General features: G+C 50.1%; 1 protein-coding gene across 1 annotated transcript; it reads left to right on the top strand.

Annotated features, from left to right (window-relative positions):
- The first annotated feature begins 19,197 nt into the window (after positions 1–19,197).
- On the top strand, positions 19,198–22,147 carry LOC146764031 (uncharacterized). The gene has a single exon (XM_085565556.1). It carries the CDS (start codon positions 19,326–19,328, stop codon positions 20,493–20,495), a length of 1,170 nt encoding a protein of 389 aa, XP_085421682.1. The 5' UTR covers positions 19,198–19,325; the 3' UTR covers positions 20,496–22,147.
- The last annotated feature ends 4,005 nt before the right edge of the window (positions 22,148–26,152 follow it).

The following is a 26,152-nucleotide window of genomic DNA, read 5'->3' as shown; positions in this document are numbered from 1 at the left end:
GGAAGGCCAGGGGTCACCAAGTGCTCTGGTCTGGCCACGAGCTCACCTGCAGGAATAATACCTTGGGAAAGCTCTGGGTCAGCAAGGAACAAGTAGCTGTGCGAGGGCTCCTCACAGCACCGCTCTCTCGCGTCCTCTCTCGTCGTGTGCACCGAGCACTGTGGAGTGTAACTGTAACTTGTAACTGCCAACACCTCTGCCAGAGCGTGTCACCAAGGGCCCTTGGAATCCCTGTCCCGTTCCATTCCACGGTGACCATGCTGCACCGTGTCACCAAGGGCCCTTGGAATCCCTGCCCCGTTCCATTCCACGGTGACCATGCTGCACCGTGTCACCAAGGGCCCTTGGATCCCCTGTCCCGTTCCATTCCACGGTGACCATGCTGCACCGTGTCACCAAGGGCCCTTGCACGCACTGCCACCTGCCCTGGGGCCACCCCCAGCCCCCCAGAGTGGCCCAGGGTGGAAGGAATGCCTTGCCCCAGGTGTGTCAGGCAGCCCAACAGGATCTTTAGGAAGGGCTCATCCCATCAGCAAACGCTGCCCTGCTCTGCGGGCTCAGAGCAGCAGGAGCCCCCGCAGCTGCCGACGCAGCCGCGGCGGGAAGGGCACGGGGCCTCCACAGAAGCTGGCACGGCCTCCTCGGGACACGTCCCACATGGTGGCCATCCTGAGCACGGCCGTGGGACACAGACCAGGAACGTGTGGGCCAGGGCAGGAATGCTGCTCTGAGCCCTGGGGCCCGGGCAGCGCTGACAGCAGCAGGTGAGGCACAGTCCCCGCCCAAGCAGAGTTCCCCCGAGCCCTGGCAGCACCGGTGCCCGTCTCCTGCCCCAGAAACCTGTGCCCCAAAAGGGCTTCTCTGCCCGAGGGCAGCCAAAGCTCGTGTGCACTGGGGGCTGTGCTCCGTCCTACAGGGGCTGTTGGTAGCAGCACCTGGAGCAACTGGGGGCAACACTTGGTGCGTGTCAGATGTTGTTGCTCCTTCCTGGGATGATTTTTTCATGGAAGGGATTAGCAGCAGCACAGAAACACCAACAGCTACTGAACTTCACAGGACAAAGAGACTCCACCGAAACACTGCCATGTTTCCTTGTGCTTTTGTGTCTTTCTTGCACTCTGAAAGAAAAAGAATTGGCCCAAGCCCTGCTATTCAAATCTCCAGCTGCTGTGTGTCTTCCTGTGGCAGCTCCCTGCAAACACAACTGGCTGCCTGCTCAGCTGGGCAATGGACGGCCACAAACAGGGAGGGCCCTGGTGAACATCTCTTTGGTCTCGTGGGGCAGCGAGGGCACAGGAGACAAAGACTGCTCCTCCCGAGTTCATGGGGCAACAGAGAGATTTTATTTCCCAAGCCCCCCCTTACACAGGGCATTTGAAAGACCAGGCCTGGAAGCTCTCATTGGTTTGAGCTCCACGCCCCTTCAGGTTCTGGCCCGTGAGGTGCCTGCAGTTTTGGGAGATATTTGATTGGTCAAGACCCCTGTCAATCATGGTAACACCTCACCCTTCTTTTCTTTATAAAATTCTGTGTATTGTTCTCTGTCACCCATCTGCAAGGGCCCTTTGCCAACATGGGGACAGAGGACAGCGTGCATCTAATTTGCACTGGAGCTGCAGCATTCCCCTCCAGGAACTGTTAGGGGAGAACTCAAGCCACAGGCATAATGCTTCTTGGTTACAAATTGAACTTATCTCTAAAAGCAGAAAGCTATTTAACCCTGAGCCCATTTAAACCTTAGAGAAAAACCCAATTTTAAAAAACAACCTTTAAGCACTTGATCCCTTGGACAAATACTGAACTCCCAGAAAACAATCTGTAAACAGAAAAACTGTTTGTAAACATGAGAAATAATTTGTAAACAAGTAAAGTCCTTATATGAACTGTCCATGAGGCAGGTCATCATTTGTAATATTGTCTCTGGTTTCCAGTGTCCATATTTTAGGCAGCTGTATTGTACTGTTGTAGGATTTATTGTAAAACATGAGAACAGACTCAGAGGGGAGGAAGGTGTACCCTCAATCCAACCCCTTTCCCCTTTTTTCTTTGTCTAAGAAATAATAATAGGATTAGAACATGGATTTTGAATACTATTAACTTATGCAAAATTTCATCCACGTTTACTGATAATATTTTTCTTTACCAGCCAGGTTCACAGCGAAGAACTGATTGGGAGATGTTTTGATCAGGGCAAGGAACTTGGTTAGGAGACATTTTCTGTATTTCTATTTTTTCTAGTGCAAACCATATACTTTTTTCCCTTTGTTCAAAGTTAGAAATTTTGTTGTTGATTTTAATAGCTGACTTTTAAAATGATGACAAGTGGCAGAATTTCAGTGAAAAACTTTGCAACTGCAATTTGCTTATGATAAATCGATGTTCTATGTGTACCTCAGTGGATATTCTTTGAATCATACCAGTTTATCTTGAAACAATGCAAGAATAATTACTAGAATATTAAGAAAAGACATGTTAATACACAAACTAGGACATCTTTAAGACAATGATTTACTGAAATATGAGTATCAATTTAATATCGATATCCAACTGAGATGGACAAAAACTCTCTAAAGGTTTAAAGTTAGAAAGTGTATGTTTATTGAGACAGCCAGGCAGTACATGGGATAATTCCCTAATGCACACTGCAAAAATCACAGGTATTACAAAGCTTTTTTATTTGCAGAAGTCTTGAATACACAAATATGAATGCATATTCATATCCCTGTCACTTCCTCTGCTCCGCTTCATGGGCTAATTGGCAAAAAGGCAATTAAGCATGTGTAGTTCTGTTCCCTGAAATGAGTTGGGGGTCCATTTTGGGGAGGGGTCTCCAAAATGAGGAAGTAAAATAAGTCTTCCTCGTTCTGACCTTTCTGCCTTTCCCATGCATACGTGACAAATGAATCCTTGCCGTTTTCCTGTGCTTAATGGATCCCTAAAGTATGGGAAGTCTGCAACTGTTTTTGTGCCCCTGAAATCTATCACCAGGAACGGGGCTGGGATGTGCCCTGGTGCCTGGACATCAACAGGAGCAGGGCTGGGATGTGCCCTGGTGCCTGGGACATCATCAGGAGCGGGGCTGGGATGTGCCCTGGTGCCTGGGACATCACCAGGAGCGGGGCTGGCTCTGATGCTCTCCGGTGCCTGGGACATGACAAGGGGCGGTGCTGGCTGGGGTTTGTTTGGTGCCTGTGCAATCCCAAGGGCAGTGTCACAGCGGGGCAGCTCTCAGTGTCCCCAGCAGGTCACAGTGTCCAGGGCAGCCCGTGCCAGCGGTCACTGCACACATGGGGCAGGCTGGGCTGGACAGGGGACGGGTCAGAAACGCTGCCCTGGGACTGGGGTCTCCCCCTGCCTCTGGGGCCCAGCCCCTGCTGGGAGCGCCTTGGGCAGGGCACGGGGCTGCTGCTGGGCCAGGGGGACAGGCCGTGACCCCTGTCCCCTGCCGCTGGGCCAGGGGGACAGGCCGTGCCCCCTGCCAGCTGCCCAGGCCCCTCTGATGCCTGTCCCTCGTCCCTGTGGCTTCTGTCCCCACCACTCCCCACCACCTTCACTCCCTCTGTCAAAGCCCCACTCAACCCCTTCACAGTGACCTCTGGAAAGAAAGAATGAATGAAGGAAAGGAAGTGTTGGCTGTTCACCCTGGCTGGATGTCAGGCACCCACCAAAGCTGCTCTCTCACTCCCCTCCAGAGATGGACAGGAGGGAGAAAACAGAATGAAGGCTTCATGGGTTGAGCTAAGGACTGCGACAGATCACTCAGCAAATGCCATCATGGGCAAACCATTTTCAAAATTGGAGATATTAATGGAATTTTTGCTATCTGGATCAGGGCAGGATAGTGAGAAGTAAAACAAAGCTTTAAAAACACCTTCTGCCCTTTCCTCCCTCCTTCCCATCTCTACCTCCCCCCGCAGTGGGTGCAGGGAGACAGGGAATGGGGGCTCTGGTCAGTTCATCCCCGGTTGTTTCTCCTGCTGCTTGGGGAGAGGAGTCATTCCCCTGCTGTGCCAGGGGTCCCTCCTGGAGACACTTCTCCATGAACTTCTCCACGGTGAGTTCATCCCACGGACAGCAGTTCTCCACAAGCTGCTGCAGCGTGGCTCGCTCCTCCATGGGCTCACAAGTCCTGGCAGGGCCCTGCTCCAGCGTGGGCTCCTCTCCAGGGGTTTGCAGGTCCCTGCCAGGTCCCTGCTCCAGCACAGGTTTCTCATGGGGTCACAGCCTCCGCTCAGGCATCCCCCTGCTCCAGCACGGGCTCCTCCAGGCGCTGCAGGTGCATCTCTGCCCTCCGTGCCCTCCATGGGCTGCAGGGCCCAGCTGCCTCCCCAGGGACTGACCAGGGAATCTCAGGGCAATCAGCTCCAGCAGCTGGAGCAGCTCCTGCCCCTCCTGCCCTGCCCTGCCCTGCCCTGGGGATGTGCAGAGCTGTTCCCCTCACAGGTCCTCACCCTGTTCCTCCCTGCTCACAGCCACAATTCCAGGATCACCCATTTCCTTAAATCTCTTATTCCAAAGGTGTTACCACCATTTCTAACTGGGCCAGCCTTGTCCAGCAGCCAGTCTGTCCTGGAGCCAGCTGGAATTGACTCTGTGGGACATGGAGGAACAGCTGCTCTCACAGAAGCTGCTCCTAGATCCCCTGCCTTACCAAAACCTGGCCATGCAAACCTGGTATAAGTATGGTAGGGTTTTTATTACCACTATTAATTCTTATTATTTCTATTCTCTCAATTTTTTGCTATTAATGGTACAGTTGTTATTATTATTACTAGTATTTTTAGTCTTTTGGACTCTATATTAATAGTGGCTAGATTAGAACTGGAAACAAAGGTACTTCATTGCAAGTAGCGGTTAGAGTTTTGTCAGCCTCTTGCCCTGCCCTGTTCTCTGTCATTGCTGTGTGTGAAACTGCTGCTGCCAGGCCTCCCTATTTCCCTGGTTTGAGAAATTCCATGGCATTGCTCACATGTCAGAAAGAGAGGGGCTCATTCCATTCAAACACATGCTCTTAGCTCTTCGAGTCCCATTGTTGGAAGCTTGTTTTCTAACATTGTTGACTTTCTCATCTTCTGTTAATATTTGTGATTTTATAACAAAATGTTCTTGGATGTGATTGTGCAAGATTCTCTAATCAGCTTTCAGTTTGCTCTTGGGTTTCTTACCGGTGTGTCCAAGCTGAAGGCAGCATTTTGGGTGGGAGGCTTCAGCGGGAGGTGGGATTGCCTCAGCAGCAGCTGGTTTTGCAATGTGAGCAGCGCTGACAGAGATTCCGTGCGCTGAATATTCCGCCTGGTTGGAGCCGCAGTGCCCGGCTGGAGGGAGCCGCGCCGGGCGCTGCGGGTTGTGCCGGGCCGGGCAGCGGCCGCAGCCCCGGCAGGGCCCGGCCGTGGACACGGAGCCTTTGCTGGGCAGGGCTCGGCCCTGCGGCGCCGGGCGGGCGGTGCCGCTCCCGCCGGGAGCCTGCGGGAGCCGGGACAGCGAGAGAGCCCGGGCCGAGCATCAGCCCCGGGGCACGGCCCGGGAGGGGCACAGCCCGGGGGTCCCGCAGAGCCTCCCTGCTCCAGAGCCGCGCCTGCCGCAGCGGGGCAGCTGCGGCACCTGCGGGGCACGGAGGAGCCGCAGGCGGCGTTCCGAGCGCTCCTTCGGGGCAGGATTTTGTCCCGCTGCGGGGAATTCCCGCGGGCCGGGCGGGCCGGGGCCGCTGCCGAGCGCCGCCGCCTTTCCCGGGAGCCGCCGGGCAGAGCTCTCTGCTCGGGGCTGGGAAAAACACCTTCACTGCCCTGGGAACATTTAAAAAGTTTAATACAGGACAAGAGGAGACAAGGGCCATAGAGCAAAGGTTGTTGCGGCCGGGTGCATCTCGGCACTGAGCCAAGAGCACACGGTTATCTCCGGAGATACCCCTTGAATACCTTTTCCCTTACATCAGCCGGTTGCATATTCATAGTCCCTTATGCATAGTAAACTTTTTCCCAAGCTAGTTTACATATTCCAAAAACTGTTCAGCATGGCTCCTCCTCGGTTCCACCTTTTTAGGGCATGTGTATTCCTTGGTTGTGGTTTTGGTCCTTTTTTATCATCATCTTCAGTTTTGGCCCCGGCCCACACTGCCTTCAGACGGTGAGTGCTGATGGTCGGCAGATCTGTACAGGTGTCCTCATCCTGTGCTCACTGGATGTTATCCCATCCAAGCAGGCATTTTAACACAAGCATGCTTCTATCAGCTATGGCACTAGTATGTCTGAGCGTAATCAATGAACAACAGAAATAAAAACTATATAACAAAGTTATTGTAACACCACACATATAAAATCCAGTGGAATATTTGCAAAAAGCCAATATTATAATATGTATCTATAACAGGGCCAAGGGCCGGGTGCCCGCTCGGTGGCCCCGGGACAGCAGAATTTTGGGGTCCCGGTGCTGGCTGCCGGCAGAGCCCCGGCGCTGGGCCGGGGATGCGTGGGACCCTCCCGCGGTGGGGTTGGGCTGCCCGGGGCAGGCGCTGCATCGTCAGCCCGGAGCCACCGGGGATCGCCCGGTACCGGCGGGGCGGGGCTGGGAGCGGAGAAGGGCGGCACCGGAGCGGGGGGACCCTCTGCAGCCTGCGGGGTCGGACATACCGATAAGGGGGTCCCTGGGAGCCTGGAACGTTGTGAAAAACGCCAATCACTTGGTTTTTAAAATTTTAAACGTTTAATAATAATAAAATGGTTATAAAAATAGTAACACAATTAGAGTAATCAAATTTAGAGTTAGGACAATTACAAGACAATAAAAAGCAAAAAATTATAGACGTCCAGATGCTCTCGGACATTTAAGCCAGGACAAGCATGCCTTGTGAACAAAGGAATAACCTTAAAAGCAATAGCCTATTGCATATTCATGTATCTCATACATGATGCATAAATTCCTTGCAAATTAGGAACTTTTCTGGATTTTGTCAACTTCTTTCCCTTAATCCTGGTGCTTCCATAAAGATGGAGACAAGATGGAAGAATGTTTGTCTTTTCTGATAAGGAGGTTGTAACTCTTTATGTGCCCCAAGTCACCGCCATCCCTGTGTGAAGAGTTTATTGATTATCTCATCTCTTGCTTGGGCAAGTAAAAAAATCCTACATCGCAGAGTTTCTATTTAAATATTATGTTGTTACCTAAAACTCTATTTAACACACTACTTAAGAGAATGAATACAGCATAACTTTCTAACATTACACATATAATATTCATTGTAACATTTGTGAAAAGCCAATCATAAAATAAGCATTCTACACAGAAAGTGTTGAAATGGTAAAACCAGTCAAAACCCCTTAGGAATTGGAAGGAAAACCAGAGGCAGTGGCAGCTAACATCTCAGAAACCCGTGGCTTTTGCTCCTCTCTTCGACCTGAGAGCTTCCTGGGCAGGGGCGACTCTTCCAATTGCACCAGCGTGGCCATGGCTGGGAAGGGCAGCGAGCAGATGGGTTGAGCTTCTCCTGCCAGCCCCTGAAGTGCCAGCTGTCATTTGTGTGCGCTGAGGATTCCCTTCAGGCTCGGAGCTGGCGCAGCTGCTCCTGGGCGCTGCTCGCCCGCGGGCGCAGCGGTGCTGCAGCCGCTGTCCCGCACACAGGGAGGGCTCTGGAGCCTCCCAGGGCACCAAGGAGCGGAGCAGGGAACGTGCCGGGATCTGCTGCAGGACCGTGGGGCTGTGGGGGATCCTTCGGTCTCTTGGATGGGGCAGGGAGGGGGCAAATGGAATCAAGGTGAGACAGGGATCAGGCAGCCCCACGCCAGGCAGCGTTTTCTCCTCTGAGAGCTCCTCTGAGCTGAGCGAGCTGGTGAATCCTGCGGAGCAAATGAGACCCGGGAGCGAGGGAAGGGCTGGCTGGGAAGGAGTCAGATAAACCCAGTGGGTATTTCCCTTTCCAAGGGGCTCCTGGGGAGACAGAGGAGACAAGAAGGATTCCCCATCTCATGACATTCCCTTTTTTCCTTCAGTAGCCCTATTGCAGTCACTGCATACAAGAGTTTAGTTGATCCCTTTGATGCCAGGGAGCAGCCAGAACTTGAACCTCGCTGGATCCAGCCCTGTCTGCCTATCACCGAGCAGAGGGAAAAGATAAAGAACCTGGGTGGGGGTTGAGCCAAAATGGCATTTTGCCACTTCTGATCTGCTCCCAGCTTTTGCAGCAGGGCACCAACCCCATCGCTGCAAACCACTCCCTTTTGCAAGGCACACGTGGACCTCGCTGGTAGCTCAGGGCTCCTGAAGGGGCTGCTGCAGTTGGCAACTGGAGCTGTTGTTGAACTTTTCACATTGCTTACCCCCACCATCCAAATTCCATCAACTGTGTGAAGAAGGACACAAAAATATTACCCTAGAGGGGCCAAAAACTTGGAAAAGGATGAAAGAAATGTCCTGATGATGACAATGACAATGACAAAAAAACACAATTTATTTTTGACAGCAAATGAGTACCCACAGCCCTCCAGCCCTCCCAGACTGGCAGCCGAGTGGGGCCGTTTCCATGGCATGAGGAGCTGGCAGCCTGCAGAGAGAAACCAGAGAGCCACGGTCAGTCACAGAAGGCTCCTGTGCCCCTGTCCCACCACGGCCTGTGCCTGGGCCAGGCTCCTGTGTGCTCAGAGCCCAAACCTCCTGACCCATTCTCCGTTTTTAGAGAAGGGCAGAGTGGTAAGCCACATTCCATCTCCTCTGCTGAAGCACAGCCCAGCAGCCTCCTCAGCAGCTGCAAGGGCGGGATGCCCGTGTTCCTGGTTTCCTGGCTCCCCGGCAGACCAGGGGTTAAACGTTGGGTGTCTCCTGGATTGTCCCCGGAAAGAGCCCATCTCTGCACCCAGCTACCTTTTTTCATTTGTAAATTAGGTCTTTATTTCTCTGCCATCTGTGGTTTCTCCAGCCCGGGATGCAACCACCGGTCATTTAAAACTTTAAGAATCTTTTTGTACAAGCACAACTGACTTGATGTATATTTTACATAAGCACGAATTATTCCATAACATATATTACAATGGGGCTGCGGAGATCCCCCTGCAGATCCATGGGGATGCGGAGATCCCCCTGCAGGTCCATGGGGATGCAGAGATCTCCTGCAGGTCCATGGGGATGCAGAGATCCCCTGTAGGTCCATGGGGATGCAGAGATCCCCTGCAGGTCCATGGGGATGCAGAGATCCCCTGCAGCCCCTGGAGGAGCCGGGCTGGAGCTCGGCGATGCCTGAGAGGAGGCTGTGAGCCCGCGGGCAGAGGGGCCCCGCTGGAGCAGCCTGTCCTGGCAGGACTGAGCCCGTGGCACAGTGACCCACGCTGCAGCACTCGGAGGGGGCTGTGCCCAGGGGATGGACTCCGCTCCGAGAAGTTCCTGGAGAAGTCTCGGCCGGGAGAGAGCGCAGGGTGCAGCAGGGAACGACTCCTGTCCCTGAGCAGAGGGAGAAGCCCCGGGGGATGAGCTGAGCATGGCCCCATTCCCTGTCTCCTGCCCTGCCGGGGGAGGAGGTGCAGCTGGGAGCAGGGAGGCGTGGGGAAAGCTGCATTTAAGGCTCTGCACCGACTTCTCCTTCTCCTGCTCCGAGTCTTTGGAGTTATGTGCCAGAAATCTCTCCCCTGCCCCACTCACCCACAGGGCTTGGGGCAGGTTTCCCTTTTTGGGGGAAATCAAAGCGAAGCACGGATGCGCTAACGAGGGGCAGGAGAAGTGAGGCTCCTGGGCTTCCCGCAGAGGCGGAGGCACGGGAGGCGCAGGGCCGGGAAAGCCGTGGCGGGAGGCGCGGAGAAGTTTGTTTGTGTGGGCAGCTCAATCCCGGCTCGGCCCGGGCCCGTGCCGGGGCTGTTCCTCATCTCCGGCTTTCCCCTCACGCAGCCCGGGGGCGCCGAGAGCGCGGGGCGAGGCGGGGCCGTGCGCAGAGCCCGCCCCGAGCTCGCTGCCATTGGCCGCCGGTGCCGTCAGTCGCGGTTGCGGCGCGCTGATTGGTGGGAGCGGGGCGCGGCGCGGCCCCGGCGGCGGGCTGAGGGCGGCCGTGGCCGCGCAGCGCCGCCATTGGCCGAGCGGCTGTGCGGGCCCGGCAGCGGCGGCAGCGGCCGGAGCGCGGTGAGGCGGCGGCGGCGGAGCTCGGAGGCGGCCCCGGCGCAGGTGGGAGCCGCGCTGGGCTCTGCGGGGGCTCGGGGCCGGCTGCGGGCGGAGGGGGCGGCAGGGGGCTCCGGCGGCTCGCCGGTGCCGTGTCCGGCCCGTGCCGGCCCCGGGCTGAGGGCGCTGCGGGAGCGGCTGCCCGCGGTCTCCTTCCCGCCGGGGCCGGGCAGGAGCCGCTGCCGGAGCAGCGCTGGCTCGGCCCGGCTGCTGTGGGTAGGACAGAGGGGCTGCCCCGCGGCCGGGAGCGGGCGGGGAAATTCCCGTCGCCGGAGGTTCGTGTGCCCGGGGGAGAGCGAGGAGTCCTGTCAAAGTGACTTTATTGCCGAGCAGGGGCAGAGGCCGTGGGGCATTTGCCGTGCGCTCTCTGCCGTGCTCGTAGTCCGCAGCCTCCTTTTTATCCTCATTTTCCCGGCCGATCTCCCTCTGCCTTTGCCCACCGGCTGAGTTCCTTGGAAGGTTCCGACTTCCCGATGCGCCTGGAGCCTGTCCTCGTTAATGTGCACCCTCCTTTTGTATAACAGCCGATATTCATGGCTCTGTTAAGTCTTTGTTCTACTCCTCGAAGTTCAGGAATGTAGCGGGACTTTGAGCAGCTGTCTGGGTCAATTTCTAACATTTATTGGAACTGATGGTTTCTCCCCTTATCTACAAGTGCCCGGCCCTATCTCCAGGCAGATTCACTCCTTGACTCTGTTTTGTCCTTCCCGGGTCCTCTTTGGTTTTGGGATTATTCTCGGTGCCCTCATTCCCTGTCCTTTTGTAGCCGTTTGTGGATCAGGAGGCCTGGCTGCCACCTGCATGCCCTGGCTCAGCTGCTGGATGAGCTGCACTGCCAAGGTGTGGAGCATGGTAAAAAGATGAGAGTTGCTGCAGCACAGAAGAGGAGAAGCAGCATTCCTTTAACCCCTGGTGTGCTGGGGAGCCAGGAAAGCGTGTCCCATTCCCATCCTTTCCATGTTTGGACCAATACATAAACTGCTCTCCTATTTCCTTTCTTATAATTTTTAGCAGTTTTCTCATCATCTCTTTGCCATCAGCAGTTTGAGCCATTTAGTTTTCCACAAACTCCTCCTTTTTCTGCTAACAGATAATCTGATCCCATCCCCTGGTGAAATGTTGTGTTCCTCATTTCAGTGGCTTGGTCGGCAGAAAGGTCAGGAGCTGGAGCTGTCTGGTTGGTTCTTATTCTGAGGACAGCTTGTAATCAAATTATGCCATTCAAATTAAAAATAGGTTCTCTGTCTCCTGATATGAATTTGTGAGAAACGCCAATCACTTGGTTTTTAAAATGTTAGAAGTTTAATACTAGTAAAATGGTTATAGAAGTAGAAATACAATTAGACTACTAAAAATTTAGGGTTAGGACAATTGCAAGACATTAAAAAGCAAAGACTTACAGATGGACAGATGTTCTCTTGGGTGCTTAAGCCACAACAAGAATACCTTGTGAATAAAGCAATCACCCCTAAAAAAATTCACTGTTGCATATTCTTATATCCTTCATGGTTATGCATACATTCTATTTCAAACGAGAAACTCTGTCTGTTGTATGTCAGCTATTTTTTTGTAATCCCCACGGCATCCTCCAGTCTGAGCATGGCCTGAAGATATTAGATTCTTCTAGTAAGAAGACCATAAATTCCTCTTGTCTGGAGAATTCAAGTGTTCCTAGAGCGAATTTAGGTGTTCTCATTTTGTAAACCCCAGCATGCATATTTTCTCTTTTAACTACTAAAGCTTCATTTTATCTACAAAGCTACATTTACCATACTGTTAAAATGTTAATTCAGCACAACTAATCAATATAACATAATACATATAGTAACTATCTGCACAGAGCCATATAACATGCATTTTTCACAAAATCATTTTGGTTCCCAGGGGCTGGTCCATGGTGTTGTAGGATTTGTTCTGGTGGCCGTTCATCTTTTCCCCATGTTTGGGCACTCCCTCAAGCTGGGGCTGCATCAATTGACCATTTTTTTTCTTACTGCTTCATCATATACTTGAATTCCAACTGATTTCCCTGAACTTGTTCTAGCAAAACCCCCAGTGCTCTGATACACCCTGTACAGCACAGACAGTGGCAGCAGATGTTGGAGTGGGCAGAGGGATGTTCCCCCCCTTATTTTAGTGAAGTTTTCACAACATTCTCCATTTGCTGTTTCCCTTTGCAGCTTCAGCCATTTCTGTTGCAGAGTCAGAGATCCTCAGCATGGGCTCTGCCTTCAGCTGTGCAGATTCCATCTGAGCAAGCAGGCAGAGCTTGGGGTGAGGGGCAGAGGGAATCAGCCAATTCCTGCCCCAGGCAAGAAGAGCCAGGTACATTGTCCCCACTTTGCCCCAGCAGTGTTAATTTGCATTTCTGAAGCTCCTCCTGGGTGCCTGGAATGCAGCTTCTCTTCCACAGCAGCCTTCAGCAGCCTCAGTTGTGCCCCCCCCACAACCTGCTGCTTTTTTTTCCCCCTTCAAATAATCTATTTATTGTTTATGAGTTAAAGGGTCACTTTTAAATCTCATCTAGTTTTGTAAATTTTGAAAAAATCCAATCATTTTGTTTTTAAAATTTTATAAGTATCATAATAATAATATGGTTATAAAAATAATAATACAATTAGAGTAATACGGTTTAGAGTTAGGACAATTACGAGACAATAAAAAGCAAAGAATTACGGACGTCCTAAGAAAAGCATGACTTGTGAACAAAGGAATCACCCTTAAACCAATACACTTGTTGCATATTCATACATCCTTCATGGTTATGCATACATTCTATTCTAAACAAGAAACTCTGTTGTATGTCAACTGTTCCCTTTAATCCCCTGGTGTCTTCAAGTCTCAGCAGGGCCTGAATAAATTATCTTCTTCTGATCAGAAGCCATAAATTCCTCTCCTTTGGAAGATTTAGGTGTTCTTCGAAGGGAGCATCTCATTCCTAAAAAGAAAACTCCCCCCACATACATAATCTCTATTTTAACTATTTATGTTGTAACATAAAACTACACTTAACACAATACGTAAGGGAATTAATACAGCATAACTTTCTAACATTACATATACATTATTCATTGTAACATTTGCGAAAAGCCAATCTTAAATATGCATTTTTCACAATCCCTCCTCTTATTAATTATAAATCATTTGGCTTGAGCAATATTTCCTGTCCTCTTGCATTTTTTGGACTCTGTTGGTAATCAAATAAAACATGGGATTAAACAAAGAAGAAATATCAAAACACTTGTAACACATAAAAGGAAGAATCCTAATTTCTTCCAGCATCCCATTCTCAATACCTTACCCCACCTGCTAGTTTTTAACATTATTTTCCCATTTTTGGACTGATACCTGGGTCATAATTTTTTTCTGATATCCTTTGTTTTTTCCAGGATGACATCCTCATTGCCATCTATTTTCAACAATCTGTACACCCCATTCTTTAGCCAATAAATAGCGTAAAGCCAACCTATTTTAATGCACTGCAGGTGATGTTTGGCTTTGCAGACTCAATATTTATTCCAATGCCTGAGCAGCTTTGTTTGTTATCTTCTCTATAAGTGCTTGGAGTAATTTAATATGATTCGGGATATAATTTGGTGTTAATACAAAGCTAGACTGCTGTGCTTGTTTTACCTTTTTTTTTACTAATTGTCTCTTTACCGAATCTTGGACTATATTTCTAAGATCAAATGTAAAACAAATGCATCTCTCTCCTTTTGGACATTCCATGCCCCAAGTATTACTACTTTTTCCTAAATTCTTCGTAATGGGATAATTTTCCCCCTTTTTCCTGCAGGTACTTAATTTGGACGGGTTATAACAGTGCCTGTTGACATGGGTGTGTGTAACAAAAAGGAACTTTGGTTTCTTTCCATGTGATACTTTCTGTAGCATTTGTGACACGATCTTGCTGCTATCTCAGAAGGGAAAAGACAACAAATGAGAGACAGAAACAGGAATGACAGAGGTCTGGCTTGGCTTATACCCCCACCTCCCCTGCCTGTGGGGCTGCTGCCCACAGCAGGTACGTGTGATCTTCTCGCTGGTGAGTGCAGTGCTCAATCCAGGCTTGCCCTCTGTTTCCCTTGTCACTCCTTTTTTACTCATTTCCAGGCAAATTGTTTTTGACACCTTTTAACTGTGGTTTCCCACCATTGCTCAGGTATCTCTCAGTCCACAGGCACTGATAATTCCCATCTACAAAAACAATTTATTACTTCAGTTTTTGAGGTCGTTCTATATAGGGGATTGATTCAGTACTCAATACTTCTTGCCACGAGAACATAGATTTTGTGAGCTACAATGCCAATTATTCTCATAATTTAACCATTCACTTATAACCCAGCTGCCATGTCCAATATGGGGATGAATCAAATAAAGTATACAGCATAGTATTAATGGCAATTTCCCTTCTTGCCTGTACAAGCCACAGGCTAAGGCCAGACTATCAGAACTCTTTGACTCAAACACTCCCGATCCTCCTGTTTGAAGTGGCAGTGTTCCTCTGCCAAGGAGGTGTCGGAGGCGGCTCAGGGCTTATTCAGGCAGGGCTTAGAACCAGTGATGCAAGCTTTGCCTTATTTCTCAGTTAGGTGTTATTCTTTGTACCTGCCTTGGATCATTTGGGTCTTCCCAAACCATTACCACCCAGTCCTGGTTGAAAGTCAATTTGGTGTCACCCGGTTTAGATGTGATAGTCCATTCCTCACGTTTTTTCACAAATTCTTTTATTTTGCTGGCATGAATTCACCCTCTTTTCCATGGTTGGGATTGCTGCTTTAGTAGTACCTGGAAAGGACTTCTTAATAACACAGTGTTAAAAGAAAAACAATACTGCATTAACTTTCACCATTAGTTTTCTTCAAAACTTTCTGGGTTTAACTAAAAACTTTTTCTATAGCTGCTTCTTCTTCTTGTATCCAGCTGTGCTAATTGCTGCAGAGGCCAATTCTTCTTCTTGTGAGCTATAACTAGTTAAATAAAAAAAGACTAGCCCAAATTTAACACAAGATGTATCACATCTCTTGGTTTTTTGCTTTTTAGGCAACATCCAACTGTTTTAGTCTTACAGACCCATTCTTCAGAACAAAAGCCTCCTTTCCTTAACAACAAAAATCAGAAGGAAAAAAAAGAAGTCTTGTTTAAAAAAATAAAGCACATTGTGAGAGTCAGCTATCTCTGCTTTGATCTTATCTCTATTGGTGGTCCAGCTCTCCCTCTTTTTCACAGCTTTGCCTTTGACTGTACTTCCTCACTCCCCTCCCCTTGTTGTCACTCTGTCTAGCAGGAATGGGGGAGAACTTACAAATAGCTACGGTATGGGGACTTTGGGGTGTATTTCGCTCTTTCTCTTTCCCTTTCTCTCTCTTTCTCTTTTTCTCTCTTCTTCTCTCTTCTCCCTTTCTCTCTGTTTCGCCCTCTTTTTCTCTTTTCACATTTCAACATCCACATTCCAATATCAGTCCACTTTCTAACATTAGTCCTACATCCTGGAGAGGTGAGTCTGCCAATCACCCCTCCCTCCTTTTTCAACTTCCTTACAAATTTAATTACTTTTGTTATGTGTGTTCTGCAGGCCTTTAATTCACGGCACCCTCCACCAAGGCTACCAGCTACCCACAGCTGACAGTGCTAAAACTAAAGACTTATTTTGCTGTCACAATTTTCCATTCACAAGCTTGAAAGGGTTGTAGGAACAAGGTAAACAAAAACTTACTTCTGAAGTGATCTTGCCTGCAATAAAAAATTTAAGGCAATCCTTGTTAGTGCAATATAATTTGCAAAGAAGCCAAGGTTTGATTTGGGAAGGGCATCTGAGGACACAGAGCATGAGTTTTACAAATCTACAATTTGAAGAGGGAATAGACAAAATGTGGATACAGTGGGGGAGACAGCAAGTAAGGAATTTATCTCTGCAATACTCTCTTTTTGACTGCCAGGAGACACTCTCTGAAGAGGTTCTTACAGTACAAACAATAACTGGATGGGAAGAGGCACTCTTGAATTTAAGCTTTGGTGTCAAAATAGGAAACTGCCCCTGAGCACTGCAGTGCTGGAGCACCCTGCCTGCAAACTCACCAGAGGCAAGCCACTGCTGCCACGCTGCAGGGCTGCCTGCAGCACAGAGGGAACCATGGCCCAGCCCTCCCTGCAGGCCTGGGTAATCCACACAAGGAATCACAATTGCTTCATAGCTCTCTAACTCATCAAAGAAATAGGAAACTGTAGTAAACAGAGATCTCCCTCACCATCTTTTTCATATGTGTGTGTCACACACCCACTGTGATGCTGGAAGTAACAAATTGTTTACATTAGAAGATACTGAAACTTTTTCTTCATCTAGCTTTGTAGTTTCCCTTTTCTATATGTAGCCACCTTCCATTGTGGGAAAAAATGAGCCCTATTTTTTTACAAGTGTTTTGTATGCACAATTTTATTTGCTGTTCTAGATACACTGCAAGTAGTTAGCACTTCCAGAAAAACTAGCAAACAAACAAAACAAAAAAACTAAGAAAGCAAAACACATTTGGGTACATGAAAAAGGACTGGTTGGAAGGAAAATTGTTTCTCATTGACCTACCAAGCAGTTGGTGTTACCTTTAGTTTAACTTTACACACTGAGAACATGATTGAACAGTCTGCATTGACTCAAATTAATAGCAGGTTTTGCTATGTTACAGGTGTAAACTAGTTTTTCAATCCTAGAGTACAATAAGTTATGTATTTCAAGATAAAAATCACAATGCAAATTGGAAGAAATTTAGTACTGCATGAGGTGTGCACACAATTAATTTACCTCTAGAAGTCAGTTTATGACTTTCCTCTACTAGGATTGCAGTAGCTGCTATAGCTTGAATACACACTGGCCAGCCTTGATTTACTGGATCCCACATCTTTGATAAATAAGCCATGGGTCTCTTTACTCCTCCCCACTCTTGAAACAAAACCCTATGAGCTACCCCCTTTTTTTCATTTACATACAAATGAAAGGGTGTTGCTAGTGAAGGTGAGCTTAAAGTTGATATTGGGGCTAGTTTTAACTTCTTTTTTCTTAATTTTTCATTATCCTTTTTGATCCATTTTATATCATCTCCCTCTGTCACTTTTTTTTATTCAAAAATTTTACTGCCTGTGTATATCCTTCAATCCACAATCTATAATATCCCAATAATCTGAGTATCTTTCTGATTTCCCCCTTTGAAGAGGGAGGGGGAAGGGATAGAATCCCTGTGTTTCAGTCTGGGTTGAGCTTCCAACTACCCTTACTAAGCAAGTGTCCAAGATATTTTACCTCTGATTCTACAAATTGCAGCTTCCCTTTTGATACCCTTAATCCTTTTTCCCCAAGAAAATTCAAAAGCTTTATAGTAGCCTCTCTAACTTCAGCTTCAGCTTCCCCAGAAAGTAAAAGATTATCCACATATTGGATAATTTGTATTCCAGGGGGAGTGGGGAAAGTTTGTAGTATTGTTTCTAAAGCTTGTCCAAATAAGTTTGGGGATTCTGTAAGCCCCTGTGGTAGTTTTGTCCATCTTAATTGCTGTTTTCTCCCAGTTAGTGGGTCCTTCCATTCAAAAGCAAAGATAACTTGCTCTCCTGGGCTAATGGGCAAGCCCAAAAGGCATCTTTAAGGTCCACTACACTAAACCACTGATGCTGGGGAGGAACTTTACTGAAAAGAGTATAAGGATTTGGTACCACTGGATAGCGGGTCTGAGTTCTTTGTTAACCTCCCTTAAGTCTTGTACCAGTCTATAGCTCCCGTCAGGCTTCTTTACTGGGAGTATTGGGGTATTATGGGGAGACATACAAGGTTCTAATGTCCCATCCTTTGTTAGTCCTTCTATTACTGGCTTTAAACATTCCCGTCCTTCTAAAGATACAGGATAGTGCCGTACATGTATGGGACAATTTTTTTTTCCTCAGTTGTAATCTTTATGGGGTCAATATTTAATCTTCCCCTATTTCCCTCCCCAGCCCAAACTTCCTTGTTAATTCTTCTTCCATCCTCCTGGCCTAGTTTTAAAAGTCTAGCTGTCATCTTCCCATCTTCTGGAACAACCCCTATTCCTAATTTCACCTGTAAATCTTCTCCCAATAAATTGCTACCTGCCACTGGGACCAAGAAAACATCCCTCATCCAAAATTTAGTTTCTCCTTCTATTACCACATTTTTAATAACGGGTACTGTGAAACTCTCTCCTTTTGCTCCTGTTACTATTACGGTATCTTTGCTTACACTATAACCTTTTGGAATATTTAAGAGAAAGGTTAATTCTGCCCCTGTGTCTACCACAAATTCCAATTCTTCTTCTTGGGGACCCACTCTTGAAATTATCTCAGCATTCCCCACCTGGACCCCACCTGCGCCCCCCCTCGGCCCCATGGCCCCGCGAGGGGAATTTGGGGAGGTGGGAGTGGGGCAGCGCCAAGGCCGGGCCCCCCCGCGCTGTCCTGGCGGGAGCGGCTGCAGTGGGGACCGAGTGCGGGCGGGAGCGGCCGAGAGCCCAGCGCTGCCCCAGCCCGACCTGCCCCAGCTCCATCCCTGCCCCTGCGCTGGGATGCTGTGGGGCTGGGGGGAAGAGGGAGCCGGCAGTGGGTGCTGGGCCTGGGGGCAGGAGGAGAAGGGAAGGAGAAGCAGGGTGGAGGAACAGAATGGTCATAGGATGCAGGTGGCAGGAGAGGGTGGGATTGTGCAGGAGAAGGAGGAATAGGAAGAGGAAGAGGAGTGTGAGGAAGAATAGGGACACAGGAGGAGGAGGAGGAGCAGAAACAAGGATCACCACGAGGTTCCATCCCTCCGTGTATCTATAGCCTCCCCTCAGCCCCAGGAGCATTGCCACCCCACATGCAGCAGGTGACTGTTGAGGGGTTCCACAATTTTCACAGGAGTGAATCATGGCATTTCTCAGCTTTATTGGGTTAAATGTTGGTGCTTTATTTTTTTTAGGGGCTGAATCTTTATGTTTTGGAGGAATTTTTTACTGAATCTTGATGTTTGGGGAGGTTTTGATCTGTGTCTTAAAGTTTTGAGGATTTTTATGCTGAACCTTGTTGTTTTGGAGGTTCTTATAGACACACAATGCCCAATGACTTGGTGAGATGAAGTGGGGACAGGAGGAACTCCCAGTCCAAGATGCTCTGTTCTTTTTTTTTTCCCCCAGACCAGGATTTTTCATTCCCGGGGAGGAATAAAAATGGAGGAAATGGAGGAGGAGGAAAAGCCCTGGAGATCCCGCACAAGGAGTGGCAGCAAACCCAGCCCAGGGAGCTGCGGGGAGGAAAGAGCCCCCCTGAGCCAGGAAGGCGGGCACAGATCCAGCCAGAGCTCAGAGCTGGTGGAGAAACCTCGTGGCAGGGAGAAGCCCCACAAGTGCTTGGAATGTGGGAAGGGTTTCAGGCGGAGCTTGGATCTGATCCAGCACCAGGTGATCCACACTGGGGAACGGCCCTACGAGTGTGAGGAATGTGGGAAGCGTTTCCGCTGGAGCTCCAGCCTGAGACTTCACCAGAGATTCCACACCGGGGAGAGGCCCTTTGAGTGTGGGGAGTGTGGGAGGAGCTTCAGCAAGAACTCCATTCTGATCCAACACCAGAGGATGCACACTGGGGAAAAGCCCTTTGAGTGTGGGGAATGTGGGAAGAGCTTCAGCCAGAGGAGCAGCCTGATGCAGCACTCGGTAATCCACACTGGGGAAAAGCCCTTTGAGTGTGGGAAATGTGGGATGAGCTTCAGCCAGAAGGGCTACCTGATGCAACACCAGAGGATCCACACTGGGGAAAAACCCTATGAGTGTGGGGAATGTGGGAAGAGCTTCAGGCAGAGCTCTGGCCTGAGGAGACACGAGAGGATCCACACTGGAGAAAAGCCCTACGAGTGTGGGGTGTGTGGGATGAGTTTCAGCCTCAACTCCCAGCTTACGGAACACAAAAAGATCCATACTGGGGAAAAGCCCTACAAGTGTGGGGAATGTGGGAAGAGTTTCAGAGAAAGCTCAGCCCTGATTCGGCACCAGGTGATCCACACTGGGGAACGGCCCTACACCTGCTTGGAATGTGGGAAGAGCTATGGGTGGCACTCAGACCTGAGAAAGCACCAGCGCATCCACAGCGGGGAGAAGCCCTACGAGTGTCCCCAGTGTGGGAAGAGGTTTCAGATCAGCTCCAGTCTCCTCGTACATCAGCGGAGTCACACCGAGGAGAGGCCCTACCGCTGCCCCGACTGCGGGAAGGGTTTCAAGCACAACTCCCACCTCACCGAGCACCGGCACATCCACACCGGGGAGAGGCCCTACGAGTGTGGGAAGTGTGGGAAGAGCTTCTCACAGAGATCAACCTTGATCAAACACCAAAGGAGGCGCCACTAAACGGGGGAAAGCCCTGTGAGTTCCCCAAGGGTGGGAAGAGCTTCTTATGCTCCTCCCAGCTCCATTCCCTATGGGAGGATCCACGTTGGATGATCCTCAGTGACATTCATTGGGCAGTCTTGGTGATCTATGGGCCTGGTCATCTGTGTTGGGAAGACACTTGGCTGGGAGGCTCCACATCTTCCTCGTTCCCTGTGGGCACCTAGATAAACCCAGTGGCAGGAACATCCACTGGGGCACAGACCAACAATGGGAATTCCTTGGGGAGAGCAGATTTAATGACTTCCAACTCCATAAAATCTTTTGCATTCAATCCTATCTTCTGGTGGCATCAAGGAATACTGAATGGTCTTGGAGGTATGTCCTAGGTTGACTATATGATGCTTGTATCTCCAGTTGTCTGTTCTGTTTATAGTGAATTATAATTTTTGCACCTTTAAGACTTGTTCCGAGAGCAAAGGCAGGAGAGAAGGGCAGAGTTTGTTCTCAGAAACTGCACTCACTCCTCCACATTCCTGCTCCTGGGCCAGGTTGTCTGCAGATGGACAGACAGAGGTACAGATCTCTCCTTTGCTGTTAATTAGTTTTAGCTAGCTGTGGCAGAGAAGTTTCCCTGGACTGTGGCTGCTTTTCCCTTTTCTTTGGACCTGTTTAAACCTGCTCTGGCCTGAACACCCAGAAGAGCACCGGCAGCTCACACCTGTGGCCCAGCGGGCCAGGCCTGGACTGTGGCATTTCCAGCACTGGAGGGACTGATAAGAGACTGAGGGAGCTGAGCTACAACCCACGGAGGGACTTCCTGAGTTTGTCTCTCTTTTAGAGCAGCAAGAGGTTTTATTGTTTAATATTGTTTAGGTTTTATTCTTTAAAAAACAGTTTTTTCCACTGTTCTCCAAGGAGATATTTTTCCCAAACTGGCTTGGGGAGGAGCCAATTGAATCTGCTTTCCAGAGGAATCCCTTTCGAGGTTCTCTCCCAGATTTGCTCTGACCCAGGACAAGGTCTTTTCCAACTTCAGGGATTCCACGATTTTGATTTCCTATTGCCCAAGGGTGTCTTCTGCAGCCAGATGTTGGAAAAACTGGGGAAAAGACCAAGATTTTGGAGACAGTGGGTTAGAAACTCCACCAAAAAGGTTCTTCCCTCCACCCAAGCACGTGGATCCTCAGCCGGCATGGACATGGAAGTCTTTTTCTTTTGGCCTTGATTTTGTTTTCATTTCTCTTTATCCCTTTAAAATATCCAATATTGAAGTAAAAATAGACATTGAACTAAGTTAGTGGATGTGGTCATGGTAGGACACAGACATGGTGGGACACGTGTAAGAATGTGCCCTCTGTTGACAGAGTAAACAAGTTAACCTTTTGTTCCCTTAAAAAGGACAAAAGGCCAGGTGTTTCTCTCCTCAATTTGGTTGAAAGACACCTCATAGGACCTTGGGGACTTCACCTCAAACTTAAGGGTAGCTAATTGGACAGGAGCCAAAAAGTCCCACCTAAGCAATTCCCTAGAAAAGAAGAGAACAAAAGAAGTTAATTGCTTTAATGAAGTGTTTTAGCAAGAGCAAGAACCTTTTGCCCTGACTTGGCTTTTCTCTGTAAAAAGCTTTTTTATTTTTGCCTTTTATTAAAACTTTTTATTCCCAACACTGTCACATGAGCCATCCTGCTTGTTTTATGCCACCTGAGGTAGCTGAGCTATCAAGGGTATAATGCTTATCTCTGAGAGCTTATAAGACCAGGCTCAAAAAGAGAAAAAGCATTAGACATGGAGAGTGACATGGGCACGCATGGACATGGAGGGGGACAGGGCCATCCCTAGGGACATGGGGAGACACAGGCATGGATGGAGACATGGGGGACAGTGACAGGGATGGAAACATGGTGGGGAGACAGCCATGGGTGAGGACATGGTGGGACACGGCCAGTGACAAGTGGGGACATGGCCATGGCCGGTGCCATGGGAGGAACTTGCAGGGGATGAGGGGGATGCTGGGTTTGAGGGAGTTGAGGGTTCCTGGGCAGGACTTGGACCTTGCTGAGGCCTTTGGGGAGCCCAGGCCGAGCGGCTCCGGCTGCGCTGGGAGAACCTGGTGGAGGTTCTGGGGCAGCTGCTCAAGGACCCCTGACCTGGAGCCCCAGCTGGGCACTGGGCTCCTGGAAGGGGATGAACGTCCTTGTCCCTAGGAGGGAAATCCCAACACCCCCAGGGTGTCAGGAACAGCTGAGGGGCCACAACAGGGAGGGGAAAGCCCAACAGAGCTGTCCTCCTCCTAAGCTACATCCTAAAAGTCCCAAAACTCAGGGATTCCTCCCAGGAAAAAGCTGCCAGGAGCTGCCTGAATTGAGGGAAAGGGGGGATGTGATCCCCAAACTGAACAGGAGGGGCCTGGATCCCCAAATCCAAGCCCAGGGGTGAGAGGTAGAGCTGGAGGCACAATGGGGAAGGGGTGGGAGAGCAGGGGAAAAGAGGATTCTGACCAGGAGAGGAATGGGACCCTCAGATTGAGTTGGGAGGGGTCTTTGGGTTGGGGGAACAATGGGAGTGGGGAGGGAAGGGTGGGGATGGGATCAAAAATGGGTGGTTCCATGGGGATCCCTTAGTGTCCCCATCACTTGATCCCTGGAGTGATTTCCGTGAGGCTCTGGGAGGGGGGAATGGATCTGCACTGGGTGGGTCCCCACGCCCCCTGCCCATACCTGGGGGGCTCATGGGAGGTTCCCTCTACCCAAACGCTGGTGCTGCAGCCATGGGGGAGAGGTGGGTAGGAAAGGGGGATCTGGGGTGGTCAGGGAGAGGAGCAATAGGAAGAGGAGAGAGAGATGAGGAGGAGGTTAGGGAAAAGAAGGAACAGGAACAGGAGGAGGAAGAGGAGGAACTGCAGCAGATCCACACGGTTTGCCTGCCCTTCTGCCGAGTCTGCAGCTCCCCTGGTCATGGCAGCATTTACTCCCCCAGATCCTGCAGGTAAGTGGGGAGGTGGAGCTCACCCCAAATCCATTGGGGGATTTCTGGGAGTTTTTTTTGCAGGGAAAGGGATATTTGGATCTTGCATTGCCCCAAAGGTGAGACGCAGATGCCCCTTTGGAGACTTGTGAAGGGTTCCTGTAGCGATCTCTGTACTGGCTGGGGCAGTGGTAACAGTTTGGGAGGGACATTGGTTTTGGGGTTCCAATTGGCATCGGAGTGGGGAGAGCAGCAATGGCCAATCCTGGAGCTGGGGGATCCCAGCAGCCTGGAGGAGTGGGGGACTCTGGAGATGAGCAGAGTCTGGGCCCATCCAACTGTGAACAGGGTGGTAACTTCTCGAGCTGGACTTGGGCAGCAGGACCAAGGTGCTCACCCTTTGTTTTTCCCCCAAGCCGGGATTTGTCCATCCCAACCTTTGTGCAGGTGGAGCTGGTGGAGGCTGTGAGGAAAAGGAAGATAGCATGGAACACTGAGGCAGGTGAGGAGGAAGTCACTGCCCCTTTCCCCCTCTCCTCTGCTCCACCTATCAGCCCAACATTGCCCCTGGCTGCAGGACAGCGCTGCTGCCAACGCTGTCCTGCCAGGGACAAATTGGTGGGATCTCCTTCCCCTTCCCTCTGGCATGGAGGCAAATCCCATCCTCTCCTTGTCCACCCTCCTTCCTCTTCTCATTCTATCCTTCTTCCTTCCACATCCCTTCCTCTTCTTTTCTTTCCTTACCCCAGGCACTGAGCTGCAGACAGAGACCTGGGAGGACAAATCGCTGCTCAGAACCTCTGTTTTGAGGCTGTTTTGAGCAGCTCCACAGCATGGGAACCCAATGGGGAGGAAAAGCCCTGGAGATCCCACACAAGGAGGGGCTGCAAACCCAGCCCCGGGAGTTGTGAGGAGGTAAGAGCCCCTCTGTGCCTAGAAGGCAGCCAGAGATCCATTTGGCACTCAGAGATGGTGGAGATGACTCATGGCGGTCAGAAGCTCCACAAGCGCTTGGAATGTGGGAAGGGCTTCAGCTGGAGCTCCGGAGATCAGACCTGATCTGGCACCAGGTGATCCAGATGGGGAATCAATCAGCCCTACAAGTGTGGGGAGTGTGGGAAGGGCTTTGGATGGATCTCCAAGTTCATCAGCACCACAAGATTCACACCAGGGAGAGGCCCTATGAGTGTCCCAAGTGTAGGAAGTGGTTTCTGAGAAGCTCCAATCTCATCGTAATGAGCCAAGGGGTCAGCTGGAAAAGTATTTAGGATAATTGAAAACTGTGGATGAGTCAAGGGGACAGCTGGAAATATAACTGAGATAGTAGAAGATTTCATATTTTAGTTAAGATTTTAAAATTAGTTAAGAAGCCAAGTTGCTAGCAAAAATCACATGCCTTAGTTAAAGAGTAGCAAATATATTAGAAAAGTAAAGCTAGGAGTGACAGGGATAGATGTAGGAATTGTGAAGGAGCAGAGACCATAGAAATATCTTGCCTTAAGAATAATCAGCAGTTAGGAGACGCTACCGTGATCAGCAGATCAAAAAGTCCTGCAAACTGGCCATGGGTGAAGAGTTTACCTTGAGGAAGACAGCTTTCTTCCTCCCTTACACCCACTCCCTTATTTCAAAATCCCAAAGACCCAGTTAAGGAAACACGATTGCACAGCCATAATGGATATTCAGCTGATTATAATACGAAGCGGGCAGGTAATGATTATGTATTATGTGTCCTTAGAAACAGCTTGGATATGTAAAACCTTTCCTGTATAAATAGAAAGCAGGAGTCTGCAACTCCTTGCACATGTACTTGGAAATGATTCCACATGTGTCCAGCACTGCAATAAAATACCCTTCTTTCCAGCTTTAATTAGTTGAGGAGCCGTCTGTCCATGCTTCAGTGCATCAGTGGATTCACACACAGGAGAGGCCCTTCTGCTGCCCTGAGTGCGGGAAGGGCTTCAAGCACAGCTCCAGCCTCGTCACCCACAGGCACATCCACACCGGGGAGAGGCCCGGTGAGTGTCCTGTGTGTGGGGAGAGATTCTCCAGAAGCTCTCGCTTGACCCAACACCGAAGGAGGCACCATTAAGGGAAGCCCTGCGAGCACCCCCAGTCCCAGTGTCACCCCCTTTCCTGCCCACAGAGCTCCTGAGCCAGCGGCGGCCGCAGCCGCTCCCCGTGGCCTTGCACAGGACCCCCTGTGATGGGGCAGGGAGGATTCGGGAGGGTTTGGGAGGATTTGGGGAGGGTTTGGGAGGATTGGGGGAGGATTTGGGAGGATTTGGGAGGATTTGGGAGGATTGGGGAGGGTTTGGGAGGATTCGGGAGGATTGGGGAGGATTTGGGAGGATTCGGGGAGGATTTGGGAGGATTTGGGGAGGGTTTGGGAGGATTTGGGGAGGATTCGGGGAGGATTCGGGGAGGATTTGGGAGGATTTGGGAGGATTTGGGAGGGTTTGGGGAGGATTTGGGGAGGATTCGGGGAGGATTCGGGGAGGATTTGGGAGGATTTGGGGAGGATTTGGGAGGATTCGGGAGGGTTTGGGAGGATTTGGGAGGATTTGGGAGGATTTGGGAGGATTTGGGCCGTGGCGGGGCGGGGTCCGGCCGGGACCGCTGGTCGCTGCGGGTCTGCCCAGCAACTGGTGAGTCATCAGCCGCGCTGTCTCTGATTGGCTGAGGGAAGGCGGGAGTAGGAAAAGGATCGG

This window comes from Lonchura striata, chromosome 36 (assembly GCF_050655825.1).
Source record: "Lonchura striata isolate lonStrDom1 chromosome 36, ASM5065582v1, whole genome shotgun sequence".
NCBI classification, from domain to species: domain Eukaryota; kingdom Metazoa; phylum Chordata; class Aves; order Passeriformes; family Estrildidae; genus Lonchura; species Lonchura striata.
Note: the sequence above shows the minus strand (reverse complement) of the source record. Positions and strands in the feature narration are given on the sequence as shown.